At 38.5% G+C, this 21,368-nt stretch overlaps 1 protein-coding gene across 3 annotated transcripts in view; it reads right to left on the bottom strand.

Moving 5' to 3' along the window:
• Nucleotides 1-2,819: 2,819 nt before the first annotated feature.
• The window catches only part of ntng2b (netrin g2b), an 83,154-nt gene continuing 64,605 nt past the window's right edge, over nucleotides 2,820-21,368 (bottom strand). For 2 of the 3 annotated variants that reach the window (XM_056266147.1, XM_056266148.1), the window contains exons 6-8: nucleotides 11,861-12,028; nucleotides 8,567-8,701; nucleotides 2,820-3,950 (exon numbers count right to left, since the gene is read on the bottom strand). In XM_056266147.1, the coding sequence (XP_056122122.1) occupies nucleotides 3,733-3,950; nucleotides 8,567-8,701; nucleotides 11,861-12,028 (521 nt within the window). In that variant the 3' untranslated portion in view covers nucleotides 2,820-3,732. Of the gene's footprint in view, nucleotides 3,951-8,566; nucleotides 8,702-11,860; nucleotides 12,029-19,392; nucleotides 19,551-21,092; nucleotides 21,159-21,368 lie in introns of those variants that run through there. The other variant, XM_056266149.1, reaches the window with a different exon arrangement.

The raw sequence follows: 21,368 nt of genomic DNA, 5'->3' as shown, positions 1-21,368 counted from the left end.
TTCTTGATAAACTGCTTGTTAGTGATGGGAATGAATCACTAAATCATATCATGGTAGGCTAGTCTATTTTTCCCCCTCTGGGAATCCATATTCTTTAAACACATTGAAATGGGAATAGAATACTATGGTAAATGAAAAGAATGTTGATCAATCATAAATGTATTGACCCTGATCTCCCTCCCCTCAGGTCTTTTTAATATTTATCTTGTCTGTCTGTGTGTGCTTTATTGTAGTAATAAGCCAGTTGCGGCTATGGTTTTATTTTACAGTGGTCAAATGACTAGTGTATGGTTTCCAGTGGCTTATTCCATATAACAACATGCTAATGATAACATACACAAATTCTACATATAGCCTATTCATACTATTATTACTAATATCAAGGAACAGTTAGTCTGCCGCATAATATAGATGTGCTATCCACTTTATTTAGTAAAACTAGTGAAAAATCGTTGTACACTCACCGTTTGGCGAAATCCAAGACTTTTCACTTGCGATTCGTCTAAAAACTGAGTCTGGGTATGGGCTGTGATTTACAAGGTTAAATTCAATTGTCACAAGACACACAAATGAGCTTTTTTTTTTTTTTTTACTTAATGTAATTTGAACCAATTGCTTGTACTATTAACTTTCCGTCGAAAGTCTAGTGTTTCACAGCCAAGCGACAGCCTACACGAAGACTGACAGGATTTGGCACGAGTTTCTGAGGTGAGGCACTTATACTTCACTACAAATTAAATTACTTGTATTCTGTTACCACAACGTTAAGACTAATTATTTTGTGAACAATTACAATTGTTACCGAGTCTGTTCATGTCATGTTCTCCTTAACAAGATGTTTGTTTTTGCAGAAAGCTTATATTTTACATTTTCATAATATTTCTCACCTGCGTAGATTTGAACCCTGTGGAACAACAAAGGCAACCTCGGGAGAGAATTCAATCCCTGTTTAAATTGAAGGTAACACACCGCCCGTGCAGTGTCTCTTTCACCACTAGGGGGTGTAACGCATCTAGGTTTACACCAGTTTGTCATGCCCCAGTTTTAAGCCCAAACAACTCTATATATTACACGTTTTAAAGGTCTGTGTAGGCCCACATAATCTGTGCTCACAAACCTCACTTACAGATTTCTGCAGCCAAATTTACAACCCAAATTTCAAACCTTCATAGAACAAATAGGTCAGTTGTTTTCAGTCTTGTCTTGTGGAATTTGGTTGCATTAGTGGTTTTAGAAGGTATTATGGTGGAACCATGATACAGAAATGTATTTGCTATTGGTCAGAGAGAACCAGAATCATACAGTGTTCCACTTGTGTGTTTAAAAAGAGGTGAAGGTTCATGATGTGATTCTGATTCTGATTTGTTTTCAGTATATGACCAACTCATCATCATCTTTTTAATCATGTTTCTACCTGAAGGTGGTTCAGAAGGAAGCTTTGGACTCATAAGGAACCATTTTGGTATTGATATTCTGAGGAAGCAGGTAATCAATGCTCGCTGACTAAGGTAAAAGCTTGATCCTCTCAGGTCAGGTGCAAAACACTTTGCTACTGTGACGTGACGCAGCATTTTCCTCTCGTCAGAGAGATGCCGGGTCAGCAAGGCCTCTGGAATCTTGCTTTTGTTGTAATTTTACATTATTGGTGCAGCATCCTGTTTGTTGACTCACTGGCTCGGGTGTCATTTTCAGATATTTCATAAAGCCCGATGACCGCAGGCCAAAGTAAATATAAAATTCTCTCTGGGTTCCTCTACGACTGTTATATAAGACCCAGTAGAAGATTTGATTGGGTCTCTGTTATCATGTTTTAATATACTGGATGAAATAATAAACTCACAATTTTTAAAGATGGAAATCATATTACTACATACAGTTAGTCGCAATATTATAATGAAGTGAATTTTAAATCATTTTATTTGTCGGTTTAAAAGCATGTTAAAAATTTTGTGCACTAATTTGTAAAATGATAAACTGACAATTAATTAAGAACAAAATTGTAATCATTTATAAGTTTTTACTGTTTCCTCAATATCACTTTCCATAATACTCTTATGATGTGAACACATCATTAGTCTTTTGTAAAAATAATTTTAACTAGAAAAAGCCATTTCCTTCATGACATTATCCTACAGGAAGTGTCATCATTTTGGAGAGAAAACTACAGCACAAACACCAGTAAGTATTAACAATTTATTTGATGGATTCTTTGGTGTTTTGTGTTTTTTGTTCACTTTTAAACATCCTATTCGATGAAATTACAGAAATCTGTATAGCCTACTGTAAAAAAAAATATATATATTATGTAATTTTTTGAAGTCTGAAATAAAACAAAGACTATTTCAGTCTTTCTTCTTCAAAATTTCACGTTTAATTCATTGTTACTTACTGATTCTTTGAAATCATTTGTTTACTGAAATGTACTTGCAATTTCTGAGTGAAAATTGTTTCTACACCAATCTTTTTTTTTCGGTGTAGATAGGACAATGACAAAACAATATGATATTATAAAAAGAACTCAGTTGCAATCTCAAGCTGAACTTGCTCCTGTGTAATAGCAATCTCTTCTTGTGCCTTCAACATAAGATACATATTTCAAAACAGGCCATACCACTATTAGGGAGAAGCTAAAAGATTTGATAAAAACTGTAAATAAGCTAATTAAATGAGTTGTAAAGGATCCAACTGTATATTTTGGGCAGACTGTCTGAAGATGAAAATAAGTGGCAAATACCTGTAAATTAGGTCATTGGTCAAAAACAGTGTGTGTGTGTGTGTGTGTATTGTTACAAAATGCAAAGAAATGACTGACACAGAAACAATTCAAACGTGGCCAAGTAACAGTCACATTTACTGTAATGTTTACAGTGTCATAAAATTTCATTCAGTTCTTTAATTTTGTAAATCTGTTAAGTTTACAGTGTAATAAACCCCATCCTGTACATCTCAGTAGAGTTTGCCATTTAATAAATTCTGCTTGGTACATCCAGTGCGTAAATTCATCCTCTGTAATACCTGACTGTAAAGTGTACAGTGTAAACTCTGCGTTATAGATCCTTGTACTATAATAGCTTTGTGTGCTGTAAAGTTTACAGTGTATATAATAAAACCTTTTTGCCTCTTGAGTAAAGATCCAAACCAAAAATATTCTCTACCAAAAATAGTCAAATAATGTGGGTTTATAATAAATCCATTTGATTAGATATCTTCTCTTACAAGTTGGATAGCGTGTTTGTGTCCTGAATACTTCGTAAATATCAATGATCTCTAACTGTGGCGACAAACATTCCTATAACAACCAGCGGTACAGTGCCTAAAATCTTAATATTCAAATATCACAATAATATTCATACTCTTTGCTTTTTAGCGGATAACAGTGAGCGCTCGTTACATACATCTGAATGTTACAAACTGCAGCGAGGGAGAGTAAAAAACGTGAAGCCGGAGCTTTCCTGTCTTTCTGTGAAGACAACCTGCAGTCTGGGATCACTGTGAGGACACGCCCCTGCACTGAGCCAATCAGAGTGAAGGAAGTGGGGTAAGTATTGAATTCCGCAGCTATTGCACAAGAAACTTGTTGATTTTGTGTGTGTGTGTGTGTTTTTGGTATTACTCGTCCTCAGCGTATATACGTGAGGCGCACATTTTGAGTTCCATTGATTTCCAGCTCTAACAGAGTCTTTTTGTTTGTCGTTCTGCCCCTGTAGAGGGCGATGGGAGAAGCAGAGTCTCTCAGGAGGCGGTGGAGCTCAGCAGGGTGGCGAGGAGCGGGCAGAGCAGAAGTGCCAGGCTCAGGGAGAGCTCGCTGGCACGGTTGCACTTTTTGCCTCCTTCGCAGCGCGACTGTTGGCACAAAACACCCTTAAAGTCAGGCGGACAGCTGCAGCGCTGGTTCTGAACACACGTCCCCCCGTTCTGGCACAAGAGTAACTCCTCGTCACACACGTTCGCTGTGGAGAACATAGAGGAAAAGTTCATTTACAACATTCCCAATCTTTTTTTATATAATTATGCAAATACACTGTTAAACCCGTAATATTGGGAAATATTAGTACGATCAAAAATAACTTTTATTATAATATGATTTAAAATGTAATTTATTCCTGTGATCAAAGCTGAATTTTTACCGTCATTACTCCAGTCTTCAGTGTCACATGATCCTTCAGAAATCATTCGAATATGATGATTTGCTGCTCAAGGAACATTTCAAACAATGTTGAAAACTGTTTTTGCTACTTAATATTTTTGTGGGATCTATGATGCACTACCATTCAAAAGTTAATCATTTATTAAGATGCATTCAATTAATCAAAAGTGGCAGTAAAGACATTGCAAAAGATTTCAAATAAATGCTGTTCTTTTTAACTTTCTATTCATCAAAAGAATCCTGACTTTTCTTTTTTAATCATGGTTTCCACAAAAATATGAAGCAGTACAACTGTTTTCAACATTGATAATAATCAGAAATGTTTCTTGAGCAATGATTTCTGAAGGATCATGTGACACTGAAGACTGGAGTAATGATGCTGAAAATACAGCTTTGATCACAGGAATAAATTACACTTTAATTTATTCAAATAGAAAACAGTTATTTTAAATTGTAATAATATTTCACAATTTTACTGTTTTTGCTGAATTTTTTATCAAATAAATGCAGCCTTGCTGAGCAGAAGAGACTTCTTTAAAAAAAAAAAACTGAATTAGTCCTTTTTATTGGTAGTCTCTCTCTCTCACACACACACACACACACAGCCATGATCATTTTCTTGGTGGCTTGTATCTGTGTCATATTTAACATGGGCGTCTGGTGCCACAACGGGTCGCAGGAGTCTGGGTACTAATGAGACCAGGTGCTACACACCTGACCCCAAACTGTCTCAGCAGTGAACAATGAGTGTGTGTGAGAGAGAGAGAGAAAGAACAGAAAATGATAAAGAGGAGCATGACTATTGCTATGTTCTGAATAGCATATTGCCATATAATTTTTCAGATTTTTCTCATTTGCCTGGAATACCTGGGATGACCTACTACTACTACAATACGACCAGAGCGCACAGTGCTGAGCACCGTCTCCCAGAATGCAACACCATTAATTCGTCACACTGGAAATGGAAGGTTAGGTTGAGGGTAAGTAATATCAGTTGTAGTTTTAATCTCTTGACTCATTTTACACAGAATTAAATTAAAAATGTTAAATAATGAAGAGGACATGGAAGTAAACAGGCATGTGATCAGATCATGTGACAACAATGTAGCACAGAACACAACAGTTGGATTTATCTGGAAGTAAAAATCCCATTCATTTTCTCCACAGGGGAATTGATTCTGAATAATAACTCATAAACCTTTAAAGACAGACGAACTGTGAGCAACATAGTTGTTAATCGATTGTATATGCTTTTGTTGAAGCCATCAGCCTGTATTATATATAAAAAAAATCATATTTAACAGTGGAATTCCAGGTGAAAAACTACATTACCCATAATTCTGCAAAGAAATCTCCATCAATCAGAGAATCGAAACAAATTGCACTAAATAATGTGTATATATGATACGTATCAGTTTTATATTTATCTATCATTTTGAATTTGTGTAATTCACAATGCTTCATGGGATTGTAGTTCTTTCACTTTAAGTCTTGTACCTTTGTCTTTTTGCCTGATTTTTAAATACTTTTTTGCTTCAAATCAAAGTGTGTAATGATGGGATTCACCTCACAGCTGGTTGGTTTGGTTGATGGCTTTTAACTCCCTAATTAAGACTTTTGAAAAAACTCCTATGGGAAAAGTACTTCCGGAAGAAAGGCCGCTGAAAAAGTGGGCGGCCACTAATGCACTCTATTACTACTTGAAGTCATTACATGATGCATTCGTTTTCACATACTATTATTTGGAGAAATAGTATGCAGTGTATAGTGTATACGGCACAGAATTTTTTTTTTTTTTGCATTGCTGAAATGCTTGGTGTAGAAACCGTTTTCACTCAGATATATACAGAACATAACAGTCTTTGTTTTGTTTACAAATAAGTTTTTACAGCGCATGATATTTTATAAATGTAATACAAAAAGCTCTAAAAGACTTTGTCCAAACCATGTGAAAATATTTAAATATTATTAACCAAACAGCTTATTCAGTGCATTTACTAGTACCAGTAAAAACTGGCTGCATGCAGATCCACTTAACACTAAAACAAAACAAATCTATTTGAAGAAAATGACTAATCCAGCTCCGGAAGTGTGTCCCTAATGGATTCTCCCCTGTTCTGTCTCCTCACAGAGCTAGCGGTTCTGGCCGTGGGCCAGTTTCATCTTAAAGATGGATCACAGGGAAAACGCTGTGCGCAGGGGTTCTAACATCACCATGGGAATCCAGGTACAAATGTGATCATTACCCCAAAAAAACAGTTTCCAATAAACAAGGGCTTCTTAGAACGTGCAGATAGCGGGAATACAAGCCAAACCCATTATACACCAGTATAATCTATAGAGAGCCTAAGTCCTTCCCCTTCCGGTCGACCACCATGGGACCTTATTTCGAAAAAATATTATATGGTAGTCAATGGCGAGAGACAACAAATATTTTGATCTCGTTTGAATTGTGCCCTGAATTACACACATGATGTTTGTCAATTTAAAAGATACATTTTAAAGTCCAGAAAGTCGCAGTTTTATGTAAAACTGTTGAGGTATAAGACAATACGTAATTACAAAGACTACAAACCCAAAAGTCACACGTGACGTCATACCTTTTCTCTCAATGAATGAAGCTAACGTTGTCATTTTTTCTATAGTCTTACATTATAATCATAACGTTACGCCGTCATGCCCTGAGTGTTTTGTACCAGACTGCACACATATGAGCAACGGATCTTGCTCGTTGTTTCGCTTCCCGGGAGATGTAGTTCAGTTAGTTTTATGTGAAAATCGCTTAATGTTACTCTTCTGTTTTATGACAAACTGCGACTTGCTTGACTTTCATATCTTTTAAATTGACAAACATCATTATGTGTAATTCAGGGCACAGTTCAGACGGAATAAAAAGATAAGTTGTCTCTCGCCATTGACTACCATACATATTTTTTCCGAAATAAGGTCCCATGAGCCGGAAGCGGAGGGGAGGGGCTTAGGCTCTCTACTGTGATAATAGGTCAGCCTCCTGTCAAATCAGATCAACCCCGCCCTCTTCATTATGAGACCACACCCCCTTTTTTGTGCAACACAACTTCACACCAATTCCAATGTTTGAATCATAAGCCTTACAATGTTTTTGTCACTACACTCTTAAAAATAAAGGTTCCAAAAGTTTAGTAACACTTTTCTTTCGATCAATCGATCTACTAGCTATAAGTAACCTTGCAACTACATGTCAGAGTATTAGAGTGCTTAATATCTTAATAGAGTGCTTAATATCTGCTAACACTTTATTTTGATGCTCCTCCAACAGACCTTCTACTGACTATAAGTAACTTTGCAACTACAAGTCAACTTATTCTTCTAACCCGACCCTAACCTAACAGTCTACTAATACTCTAATGAGAGTTAGTAGAATGTCTAAAGTGGTCTATCGAAATAAAGTAAAAACCAGAGGTTTTTGTAACAATGCCATAAAAGAACCATTTTTTGTTCCCCAAAGAACCTTCAGTCAACTGTTCTTAAAAGAACCATTTTTTTTTATTAGTGTGAAAAACATTTTAATAATCTAAACCTTTTTTCCACTATAAAGAACCTTCTGTGCAATGGAACGATTCCACACTCTATAATATAAAGGGTCTTTATACGCTGATTTCACGCAGCCGCCATTTTGAAATGGCTCCGGTGGGAAGTAAACCGGAAGTGTTGCCTTTAATCACAGGAGAGTCGCGAATGCGTTGGCGTAGTTATTAGTTATTCTAAAAATGTACATACATTTCTTTCATACTTTAGACTATATACAGTGAAATTCATTTATAAATAAAATTATTTTTTTATTTATAAATAGCCGCATCTCAAGCAGCATATACACTATAAAAAATATTGTTGGTTTAACTTAAAAAAACGTAAGTAACCTGGTTGCCTTAAAATGTTAAGGTGATTGAAATTAAACCAAACCCCATTGTATTAACAACATTTTTTAAACAACAGAAACTCAAAATATTATGTTATCTGAACCACATAAATTATCCAAGTTGATTTGACAAAAGAAAAACTGTTGTTATAACAAATCAGGATTTTTTTTTTACGTAGTGGTTTGACTGGTTTGCAAGGTTAACCCCTGATGGTAGTTGGCGTAACTACACCATTAAAGCATCTTTCTCATTTCTCGGCCATTCGGAAGTTGAATTAACTCTGCTTTAACTCCACAGTGTAAAGACTAATGACTGCAAGCTAGAACTAGTAATTATTTAAACTGTTACTTTTATTTCAGATGGCTTTAGGAAACTAAACTCTTGTGAAGTTCTGTGCCAATTAATGTCTGATTTAAACCTGAAATTGGCCGAGGAGAATGGAAAGACGACTGCACACTTTGACATTGATCAGTTAATTAGATGGGAGAGTTGAATGAAGTCTGATTGGGAAGGTACTTACGGAAACAGCCCGGTTTCCAATAGTAACCGGGGAGACATTCATCACATTTGACTCCGGTTGAGCCCTCTTTACACTGACAGAAGCCGGTCCCATTACAGCGGTCGTGCACTGAGCCCATCGTATTACAGTTACACTCTGAAAAGAACTAGAGAGAGTTAGTCACAGGAAAAGGGCTGAACTTGTACAGCTTATTTCTGAGTGTCAAAATGGCTTGATAGTTTTAGTTGATTGGCAGGTTTAATTCAATTCACCACTCAAGTTTGTTTGCTCTGAATAAATATATTGCGTGCATATGGCATGCACTTGTGGCCATTATATTTAATCATAAAAATGTAATCTTAGTGCTTTCTAAACTGTGTTTTTATTTTCTGTAGTTGCTTTTTGTATTTAGAAAATAAGCATGCTATTTATTTTTTTGCAATGATATGTCAGTGGTTAGTTGAATGCACATGATTGGCACCATAATGTCATAATTACCAGTAGGAAACTCTTGAAAATTCCTCATAACTGTAAATACCCATTTGCTTCTGAGTTTTCCGTTTTAATTGTGAATGTTGATGTAATGTTTAACAAAGAACAGTGACAAAGTGTGCCTGAAAACATTCGTTCAGCTGGTTTATCAGGAGACAGACTTGATCAAACTGCATAATTATCGCAGATAACTCAGTGCTGATGGGTCCGAGTTAAAACTCAGAATAAATTTAGCACTTCAGGTTCCATCAACCTTAAGTCAATGGGTTTTTGAACAGGTTTTTGATTAAATGCCTGAAATAAGGTCAAGCTCAAGATATTGTCACATTTCATTCTTCAACATAAAATACCAGTAATACCCCCGTGTAAAACAGCCGAACAGGTAAACTCATCTACTCACTAGTTTGCTTTCACAGCTTTGCAAAATCAAACTTTCAGGGAAAATATTTTCTAAATAAAGACTGAAAGAGTTGTTGCATGAAGCCCGAAGTCATGTGACCGTGGTGTTGTTCATTTATAGCCTTAGTTTAGCTTTATACTTCTGCTGATTGTATTAAAGGGTTAGTTCACCCAAAAATGAAAATGCTGTCAGTAATTACTCGCCCTCATGTTGTTCCAACCCCGTAAGACTTTCGTTCATCTTCGGAACACAAATTAAGATATTTTTGATTAAATCTGAGAGCTGGATCACTCCTCCACTTCTATTGTAATTGAAACTGGCCGGCCCAGAAAGTTATTAAAGACATCATTAAAATAGTCCGAGTGACTACAGTGGCTCAATCTTAAGTTTATCAAGCAACGAGAATACTTTTTGTGCGCAAAAACCCCCCCAAAATAACGACTTTATTATTCAACTATTCATTTTCTTTAGTGTGGGCCTCTGACGTGAGTTCACGAGAGCGCCACGACGCATGTGCGAGAACTGAAAGTTCACTAAAATGAAAGTATTCTCGTCGCTTGATAAACTTAAGGTTGAGCCACTGTAGTCACTTGGACTATTTTAATGATGTCTTTAATAACTTTTCTGGGCCGGCAGATGCAATTACCTAGCATGAAGGAGTTATCCAGCTCTCAGATTTAATCAAAAATATCTTAATTTGTGTTCCGAAGATGAACGAAAGTCTTACGGGGTTGGAACAACATGAGGGCGAGTAATTACTGACAGCATTTTCATTTTTGGGTGAACTATCCCTTTAAGGCTTCAAAATTCAAAAAAGTCCAAAACATGCAAGAATCATGAACTTTTGTCGGCCATGGAGGTTATTCTCTGCAAAATACAAAAGCCAATGGAAAAATCCCACTGGGTTTTTGTCAAGGGAATCAGGGTGATGCTAATTTTCGGGTTGGCCTACAAAAATACATCTTCACTGCAGCACTCTATTGCATTGCTAATATATTAGTATATTATTCATTTATAAATATTGTTAATCACACAATTTTTGGTAACACTTTACAATAAGGTTCCATTAGTTAATGTTAGTTTCAATGCATTAACTATCATTACATTTGTTACAGTATTTATTGATATTTGTTAACGTTAGGAAATTAAAATACAACTGTTCATTGTAGTTATGCCATTTTTGATTTGAATAATACATTAGTAAATGTTAAAGATTAATAAAAGCTTTAGAAGTAGCCTATTTTTATCGTTAATGAATGCAGTTAAATGCAGTTTACACAATTTTTTTAAGATCTAATGTATTATGTCACTGTTATAGTCAGCTGTAAATTATGTTTTATTATTTTTAGAATCTATCCGCTGATATTTTGATATATAACAGTATATTGCATCGGCTTGCAGCCAACTGCGTTAGAGCAAATCACTGCACTTCTGTGAGAAAATAGACACAATAGACTGTCGCTAGTGCTCTTGTGAGCTCAGGATGAGGTAAATGTGCTCCTCGTGGAGATCCTGGTGTTGACCCTGTGCCATGTTGGCACCTGGCACACACCCGATGAGGGCGAGCGGATTTGTGCTGACTTCCCAGCACGCGTTCATTTACCCCGCGCCCTGCCTCCTCGTGTGGCAGATGGACTCTCTTCTCCGTCCTGGTACTCTCAGCGTCCGCTTGGAAGCAGAGCTGCTGATTTAAGAGCTGTGACATCCGGGTTTATTTCTGGAAGTTTATTTGAGGACCGCTGGGAATCTCTAATATGACGCTCCCAGGAAGATAATGTTGCAGTTTAACTTTGTTGACTGTGGCGCCCAGTGCATTTTCTCTTTCTTCCCTCATTCAGTGGTCTTTGTATTACTTTCTCCTGATTACATCCCTAGTATTTTTCTCCAATATGTCTTTTTTGTTACAATTAGAGGCATTTCCTGGCTCTCTTTGCTGGAAGATTTTTTTGATCCAGATTTCTTGCTGTTGGATTTCTCTGAGTGAAGTCCACACTGGGTCTCTCTACCACTGGATCACAGGTAGTCGAGGGAGACACATTTCCATTTACACCTGGTGTATTAATCTGTCTCTTTTGTCCAGGAATGGAATGGAATCAGGAATGGTACATATTTCGTCTTCAAACCAAACTTGGCTCAATCCAAATGCGTTTTCGACTACCTCTGGAAGTGGTTGAAAGTGAATAAGCTCAAAACGTTTTAGACCCTGTTCATCTTCACCCTGTTTTTATCCAAAACAACTTACAATGCATTCAACACATACGTACATTTTCTCTGGGAATGGAACCCATGACCTTGGCGTTGCTAGTGCCATGCTCTACTGTTTGAGCCAGTGACATCATCTAATCATCTATTATGCCTCTCTAAGATTTATGCTCAAATGCATGCATAGTATTCTAGTTATAAAAATGTGCGCTGTTACTCACCGATACACACGTTCTCGTCATCGGGCTCCGCAGAGTTGTTTTTGAAGAAGCCCATGCGACAGTGCTCGCAGTTCTGACCACGCGTGTTGTGTTTGCAGCTCACACACGTGACTATGTTCAGGAAGTCGATGTAACTGCAGCGATTCGAGTGACCGTTACATTCACAATCTGAGAGGGAGAGAGAAAAAGGCAAAGTCAGCAACTCTAGATTAAAATAAAGAAGGGTTAAAAGAGAGAAGAGTAAAGAAATGTGCTGGTTTCTAGGATGTCGTTTTTAAGTTCAAGGTGTTGATATCTAAACGTGGGTGTTCATATGTTAATAAGCTCATGACATCATAAGCGTGATGATTTAAAAAAATGATTAGAGTTAGAGTACATCTACAAACTACATCAATCTCGATGCTGAATCGATAAAAAGCTATCGACTCTTTTCTTTTGCGTCACTTTGTGTCTTTCCTGCTGCACCCACCCACAGCACTGACAGCTGAAATGAAGATTTGTGTGCGTGTGTGTGTGTTGCTGACAGGGCGATATCTCACACACTCTTACGGGAGTCTTGCCCACTCCGCATGCACGTGAGTGTGTGTGTGTGTGTGTGCTCTAGGGATGTTGGGAAATCTGATGACAGATGTTTTCTCTAAAACAGCTGTTTCCTCGTCTTCTGAAGCAGATCTTTTTGTCAAACTGCTTGGCTTCTCCCAGTTCCCATTCACACCTGTCCTGTATCCTACTCTCATGTCTGTGTCTTTCTGTCACTCATAGAGAATCAGTGTGCAGTGCGTTAATGAACTACGTTCAGTGTAGCCCCTTTTTGAGAAGCTGAATCAGTGCCTTTCGCTTGATTTGCATCAGAGTGTCCTTTCAGCAAGCCACTCATTGCACTTTGACCTCCATGTGACGGGTACAAGGTTCTAGGTAGCTAGCCTAGTGTACACTAGCTGGTGTACACTTTTATTCAGCAAGGGTGCATCAAATTGATCATAAGTGACATTAAAGACAATCATAGTTACAAAAAGGTTCAATTTCAAATAAATTATCTTCTTTTAAACATTCTATTCTACCTTCGATGTTACTGGTTCAGTATTTCTTCCCTCTGGTTTTTGATTTGATTTAGATTTGCTACACTTTAAAGATCAGAGGCAATCAGGGTCAATAATTTGAACTTTAACCCCCAGTATCACAGACAAGGCTAAAGCCTAATACATGTTTGAGCTGGTTTAACTGAACGCAACTTGCACTGATATACCTTAAAATATGTCAGAGTCATTTAGTCTCAAGATGCACACCAGTAATGTTTTTTTCTCTAAGGCATGTTTATAAAAGCTACTTAAAGGTCCTAATTGAACTAAGGTCTTATCCTGGCTTAATCTAAACCCTGTCTGTGAAACCAGGCCTAAGTGTTACATTACAATGCTTGAGCTGGGGATAATGCTGTAGCTTGATGCGTGCTTCACAGAGGTCAGGGTATTGGGCAACACTGATGTGAATCATGTGAAAGAACTTTTGTCAGCTCCAAACAGGATTATAATATGTTTATAGACCTTGAACATGTTAGACGTGTGGGACATTTCACCAGCATTTAAAGCATGGCCATTAATGAAACTTGTATAGCTAAATCTAATGTTGCACTTGTTGTATATGTTGTTGTATCAAAGGCGCAACTGTGATATTTCATATTACAGTAAACTTATACAAATGCATGTTTAAATGCATATTTACCAGACCAATTAATCAACTTTATGAATTTTTAGCTACTTCAGAATTTTTTAGCACTTCAGAAGTGTTTTTAAATATTTATGCACACTTTAAAAGGGCCCGAGAGCGAGAACTCAGTACAGAGCCTGTCTCAGCACATAGGAACAGGCAAATCAATTAAATATAAATGAGTTCCACACAACACACTTACCTTACATGTCACAAATAATGAAGAAAAGCAGGGATGAAGGGATCGATGGAAGTTAGAAAGGAGACATGAAGTGACATGTTGAGAAACATCATCAAACTCAGGTTCTAGATTCTACTTTTCCCTTCTATTCATAAACACTGTAATATCACGTTGAGAGTTCAAAAACTAACCGTTCCTTTTCACTTATAAACACTGTAATGTGTTATAGAACATTCTTGTAAATACTGTGATGTTGTACTTTGAGATCTCTTTGATTTCTCATCTCATTATCATGTCTTCCTCACCTTTAAAGTCGTCATATATGATGCCTTTTAGCTGGACAGTCTGTTGCCCTCCAGATAGTAAGAACTTCAGAAGAGCTTCGGAGAATGAAAATTTGTATTTTACATGTTCATCTAGAAACACTGCGATCGAGTCTACGGCAAGCAAATCTGCAGCTATCAGTCCGGTTACAGGAGGGATGAGTTGTCTAACGCGGAAAAGAATTATTGTGACATTTAACAGGCCCAAAAATTCACTACCAAGCATGTTTACTACAATATAACGTGGTCTAAAAACTAAAAACTACAGAAGCTAATACAGTTTATTGTTTATGTGGGTTCTAATGACTATGCACATGCAGTTATAGACTTCACTACTTGCAATGCACTCCTTCTCTACCTCACTCTACCTTTTTTATTCTCTTCATCTTTGTCTTCCATTTTTTCTTCTCTCTCCCACTTATGGGTGTGCTTTCCTTCACCCTCTTTTGAGTGTTTGTGTGGCTCTAGACGAGCAAAGAGAAGGACTGCGCAATCCACAGATCAATCAATAATGTTTGAATCACTCACAAGGCCACGATGAAAAACAATACCACTTATGAATTGATCAGACAGTGCCATTTTTACTCATCAAACTGGGTAATATGCACCTATAAAATCTATCAAATTAAATTAGCTTTAATGAAGTCTAAAAAAGCCTTTATAAGAAAAAGATGTCATTTACCATTCGAGAGACCAAAAAACACTTTCCATGGAGTTCTACATTATAAATCAAGTCTAGATTTTATACTACAGGCTGTTTGAAACTACCAGCTGAGCCATACCTTCAACATCTGTCTGTTTATGAGACCCTTCCTTCTCCTCCTCTTCATGTGGCACGTGTATTGATGAAACCATCTCTACTTTTGATTCAGCAGATTCCGATATTGGCCATAAAGACTCCTTTATTGGCCTGACAGAGTGCAGCATTGGTGGGATAGATTCTGGTTTTGGCTTAGACTCTGGGTTTGGCAGCAGAGATTCGTGTATTGGCTCATGAGACTCCACTTTTGGCTCAATAGGCATGTGTCCATGAGGTTTATGTATTGACTCATGATGTTTCACTATTGGCTCATGAGGTTTATACATTGACCCATGAGGATTCACTATTGGCCCATGAGGTTTATGCATTGACCCATGAGGATTCACTATTGGCCCATGAGGTTTATGCATTGACCCATGAGGATTCACTACTGGCCCATGAGGTTTATGCATTGACTCATGAGGATTCACTATTGGCCCATGAGGTTTATGCATTGACTCATGAGGATTCACTACTTGCCCATGAGGTTTATGCATTGACTCATGAGGATTCACTACTGGCCCATGAGGATTATGCATTGACTCATGAGGATTCACTACTGGCGCATGTGGTTTATGCATTGACTCATGAGGATTCACTACTGGCTCATAAGGATTCACTACTGGCCCATGAGGATTCACTACTGGCTCATGAGGATTCACTACTGGCCCATGAGGATTCACTACTGGCTCATGAGATTTATGCATTGACTCATGAGGATTTACTACTGGCCCATGTGGATTCACTACTGGCCCATGAGGATTCACTACTGGCTCATGTGGATTCACTACTGGCCCATGAGGATTCACTACTGGCCCATGAGGATTCACTACTGGCCCATGAGGATTAACTACTGGCCCATGAGGATTCACTACTGGCCCATGAGGATTCACTACTGGCTCATGTGGATTCACTACTGGCCCATGTGGATTCACTACTGGCCCATGAGGATTCACTACTGGCCCATGAGGATTCACTACTGGCCCATGAGGATTTACTACTGGCCCATGTGGATTCACTACTGGCCCATGAGGATTCACTACTGGCCCATGAGGATTCACTACTGGCCCATGAGGATTAACTACTGGCCCATGAGGATTCACTACTGGCCCATGAGGATTCACTACTGGCTCATGTGGATTCACTACTGGCCCATGTGGATTCACTACTGGCCCATGAGGATTCACTACTGGCCCATGAGGATTCACTACTGGCCCATGAGGTTTATGCATTGACTCATGAGGATTCACTACTGGCCCATGAGGATTCACTACTGGCTCATGAGGATTCACTACTGGCTCATGAGGATTCACTACTGGCCCATGAGGACTCACTACTGGCCCATGAGGATTCACTACTGCCCCATGAGGATTCACTACTGGCCCATGAGGTTTATGCATTGACTCATGAGGATTCACTACTGGCCCATGAGGATTCACTACTGGCTCATGAGGATTCACTACTGGCCCATGAGGTTTATGCATTGACTCATGAGGATTCACTAATGGCCCATGAGGATTCACTACTGGCCCATGAGGATTATGCATTGACTCATGAGGATTCACTACTGGCCCATGAGGATTCACTACTGGCTCATGAGGATTCACTACTGGCCCATGAGGTTTATGCATTGACTCATGAGGATTCACTAATGGCCCATGAGGATTCACTACTGGCCCATGAGGTTTATGCATTGACTCATGAGGATTCACTAATGGCCCATGAGGATTCACTACTGGCCCATGAGGATTATGCATTGACTCATGAGGATTCACTATTGGCCCATGATGTTTATGCATTGACTCATGAGGATTCACTACTGGCCCATGAGGATTCACTACAGGCCCATGAGGATTCACTACTGGCTCATGAGGATTCACTACTGGCCCATGAGGATTCACAACTGGCTCATGAGGTTTATGCATTGACTCATGAGGATTCACTACTGGCCCATGAGGATTCACTACTGGCTCCTGAGGATTCACTACTGGCTCATGAGGATTCACTACTGGCCCATGAGGATTCACTACTGGCCCATGAGGATTCACTACTGGCTCATGAGGATTCACTACTGGCCCATGAGGATTCACTACTGGCCCATGAGGTTTATGCATTGACTCATGAGGATTCATTACTGGCCCATGAGGATTCACTACTGGCCCATGAGGTTTATGCATTGACTCATGATGATTCACTACTGGCCCATGTGGATTCACTACTGGCCCATGTGGATTCACTACTGGCCCATGAGGATTCACTACTGCTGGCCCATGAGGATTCACTACTGGCCCATGAGGATTCACTACTGGCTCATGAGGATTCACTACTGGCCCATGAGGATTCACTACTGGCTCATGAGGTTTGTGCATTGACTCATGGGGATTTACTATTGTCTCATGAGGTTTCACTATTGGCTCATGAGGATTTACTATTGGTTCATGAGGATTTACTATTGGTTCATGAGATTCTGGTATTGAATCATGACCATGAGGTTTATAAATTGTCTCATGTAATTCCGATATTGGCTTGACAGGCTCTGGAATTGACTCCGCAGATTCTGGCATTGACTCGACAGACTCAGGCTCTGATTCAGCAGGTTCAGGTGCACTGGTGACTAATAAGATGATTCAGAGATTGAACACATACAGCCGATAAACATTGGAATAAAAAACACATTGAGACTCTTCATACCAGTTTCTTCCCTGTGTCTGCTATGCTCCAGAACACTCTCCACTCTCTTTACTTCTTCTTCAATTACTTCGTGTTTCCCAGAAGTCTTCTCAGAAATCTCCTCACCCTTCCCAGAATCCTCCACTGGTGGTGCTGTAGGGATTGCTTGGGAGCAATCATTCGAATAATCACAATGTTGGTTCATACACACAAACACACACACTGTGTTGTCCTCTACTAACAGCCATTGAACAGCCAGCACACTAGCCAGAAATAACCTGTACATCAATCATTAGACTTTCACACTATACATTCAATCTATAGCAACCACAGACCACAAACTCCTCTGTGGTCTCTACAACACTTTTCATTGTCAACCACAGATTAGGGATATGTCACTAAAACCACATCTACCACGATACTAGAACGTAATTGGACGCCTAACGATACCTTCCACTGTCTGTTTCTCGGATTCTCTGTGGTGTGTCCTATCTTTTTCAACAGGAATCATGTTTTGTCCTGGGTGCTTGGTGTGGGGATTATGTCTATGAGATACTGCAGTTTATCAGAAAGAGGGAAATGTCATTTTGGCTTTACAGGGCTTTAAAAATCAGGCTAAAAAAACAGAATTACTTAATTCTAATCACATTATGTCTCAAAGAAAAGCTTTTTTGTGTCCATTGTCTGCTTTTTTGCCAGTGTGTACAGGTATCTCTACTGGTTCCTTTGGATGAGATTCTGCTTGGTGTAGGACTTTCAATCACCACCCAGAACAGGTTTAGAAAATAAGAGATTTTTGGGAAATAAAAATTGTTCATGAAAAATGATCCATTCAGTTTATTTTACATACTAATTATTATATAATATATATATATTCTTGCTTTTATTTGAGCTTCTTTCTTTTTCACCTTCTATTTCCCAGTAACTTTTGCCTTAGGCTTGTGCGGTGTTGTATGGCATGTGGTTTAAAAATATTATCACAGCTTAGGAGGTGACAAGAATTTTTGATATCAATGTCCCATTATCACTTACAGTTTTACCAATTTGTTTTCTTTTTGCATTTCATAGAATAAATCAGCTGTGCAAAGGAGTGCAACTCCAGTTTCTGTTCAGTGGTTTTGCTTGTTGTGTCTGAGCTTCATCGATGTGATTCTTAATTTGAATGTAGCTTCAGTAGTGACTGCACTTCTGAGTGATTGCAAGGGAGTACTAAAATACATGAAAAGTGGTACATGACGTTAAACAGACAAACCAAACTGCAATTAATCTCGAACGACAGGTCGGTGATGTTTGAGGTACACAAACGCTCTTTGCGTGTACACAACGACCATGCTGTAATTTCATCAACACACGTACGCGATATGCCACTGGGAATCTCAAAGATCTCCACCTTTATTAAATCCATCCGAGGAGCTGCTCTGTCTCGCGTCTCAGCTGAGCGGTTTATTCCTCCCTCCGTTTTTTCATGCCAGCTTGACGTTTTCTGATCTGAGCTCGAGCTGGAGTTCTCGCTCACTCGTTAAACGTCATGCAGTATTCATTCCTCGGGTGCGTATGTGCGCTTCGATCAATGAGTGTGTGTGTGTATGTGTGTGGTGGTTCTTTGTTTTATATATTCACAGGCTGCCCTAATCCGCTTTGTGCTGAAAGATGCAAAGTCACTCTATATTTTGACAGAGGAAAACACTGTCTAATTGAGCATTGATTTCCCACTGTGCACATGCTTTGGAGCCGTTACCCACAATCCTCTAGGGGTACGTTTGAGTAGATGACTTACTGGCAGCAGAGTCGCTGAGCTCTTGGCTTGGCTACAATGCTTTGACTGCCAATACAAGTCTTTGAAAGATGCTTCTATAACAGACTAGTAACACTAGCGCACACACACACACACACTAGTGCCCTTACCTGTGCTCTCTATATGTCTGTGAACAGGCCCCTCCTCCAGGGGTGTGGCTTTGTGGGGCGTGTCCTCAGGGAGAATATGAGAAGGGGGTGTGGCAGGGGGCGGGGCTTCTGTAGTGGGATAAAGCGCCTTAGGCTCTATGTTAGCTGGTGGGACATGGTTTGCAGTATCTACGTGCACTGAAGGAGCATCTAATGGGATTTGAGGGGGGAGTGTAATAGAAACGGGTTAGAGAAACCAGAGTCAGCATGGAATACGTGCAAACATACAAAGTGCTGAGCTTAACAAAACTCTTGCATTTTAAATCTTGTAGTTCGGTTCTTGCAGTTGCTTTCAAGTGTCAAGTGTAATTCCATTCTGCACTGCAGAGGCAGTTATGAATTCATTCCATGTTCAATCTGTGTTTTAAAATATTCAGAAAGGAATACTAGCATACTGCTTACTGTGCAGTGTATACTGTCCAGGGTTGTGCAAAATTCAGAATTGAACGATCGACTCCCTGTCAATTCATGAGAATGAATTTCAGTTGGACTAGTCACACCCCACAGGAAGCTAAACTGCAATGACAGGAAGAGGAATTGCAATTAAAAGTAATTCAACAATCAACACGTTCATTCTGCTAATTGAAGTGTTCCATTTACATTTATTAATTTACATTTATTGTCTGTCTATCCATAAGGCCTCTATAAACCTTCAAACTTAAAGGCTTTTAAAACCTTTACCAAAACTACTTTTAAACATTTAAAATATCTTTGCTTTTTTTTTTGCAATTAAAATTACTTTCAAATTTGAAATGCCTTACATTCTTGTTTTCTACATCAATTAAAATTCAATAATTGACTGAGAATTTAAAAGTCGTTTTCAATTCAGGTCTGAATGTCGCACAACCCTGAAATTGCCTACTTTAAAAAAAAAAGTGTGATGCATTATGTAATTCTTAAAACACTCATTGTGTTAAATCAGTGCATGCCGTTTAATTCTCATACAGTAAATACAGTGATTTTATATTTGCATTATTTTATTTCAGATATTGTATTGTAATGTAATGTATTCCCGTTTGCCAGTCTGCAGAAAGCATTTGGAACATATTCAGTGCGTCATCAGTTGATCTGACCAGAGCACATTTGTAACAGCAGAGCTCTTAAGTGAGATGCTGTTAGATTGTGAAGCTGCGATTTATTGCAGATTGTCAGTATGCATGTGTTTGTGCATGTGTGTGTGTGCGCTCGTGGAGTTGCAGATGGCGCTCTGTTGGATTAAGGCACATTACATCATCATTAAGCTCTGCTAGTAACGCAGCAACTAGTATAGTCTATGTAAAGTACCTTATATTGCATCAATATTAATCTAGATATGTTATATTCAGGACTTACTGTGTCCAACACCTTTTTTTCCTCCCACCTCATACATAAAACATTTCAACAACAACATAAAAAATATTAATACATGACAAGTTAATCTAATTAGTAGGTTTTAATTCTCAGGTTTTTTTAGCAAAATTATTTTAATTTGTACACTTGGGTAATATAACTAACTACCGGTATGTTTCTAGATCTGAATCTCTACAGTCTATGTAGATGCCATGCATCATTTCTAGCTTTTTTCCTACTTTGCTACAACTACGGGAGGCTTTGAGGGTCACCCTGTCCCACCTGTGTTCAAAGCTGGTGATTCTGTTACAGCTGTAGTGAAATCTTCATCTGAAGTGTCAGTCACTGCTGGCATTAAAGACAAACAATAGCAAATTAATACGCATTTGAAATTAACACCTGCAGGCATTGATCTGAAACAGCAACAGAAGAACCACAGACAGACTCTGATTTTATGCTGTCAAATGTTGATTATTCCTTCTTGAGATCTGTCTTCTGATCATATACACTACTGTTCAAAAGTTTGGGGTCGGTGAGATGTTTTATGTTTTTGAAAGA

Source organism: Rhinichthys klamathensis, unplaced genomic scaffold (assembly GCF_029890125.1).
Source record: "Rhinichthys klamathensis goyatoka isolate OS25496 unplaced genomic scaffold, OSU_Roscu_1.1 h1tg000245l_1, whole genome shotgun sequence".
In the NCBI taxonomy this organism is placed as follows: Eukaryota; Metazoa; Chordata; class Actinopteri; order Cypriniformes; family Leuciscidae; genus Rhinichthys; species Rhinichthys klamathensis.
The sequence above is the reverse complement of the archived record's forward strand: the minus strand, read 5'-3'. Positions and strand labels throughout refer to the sequence as shown.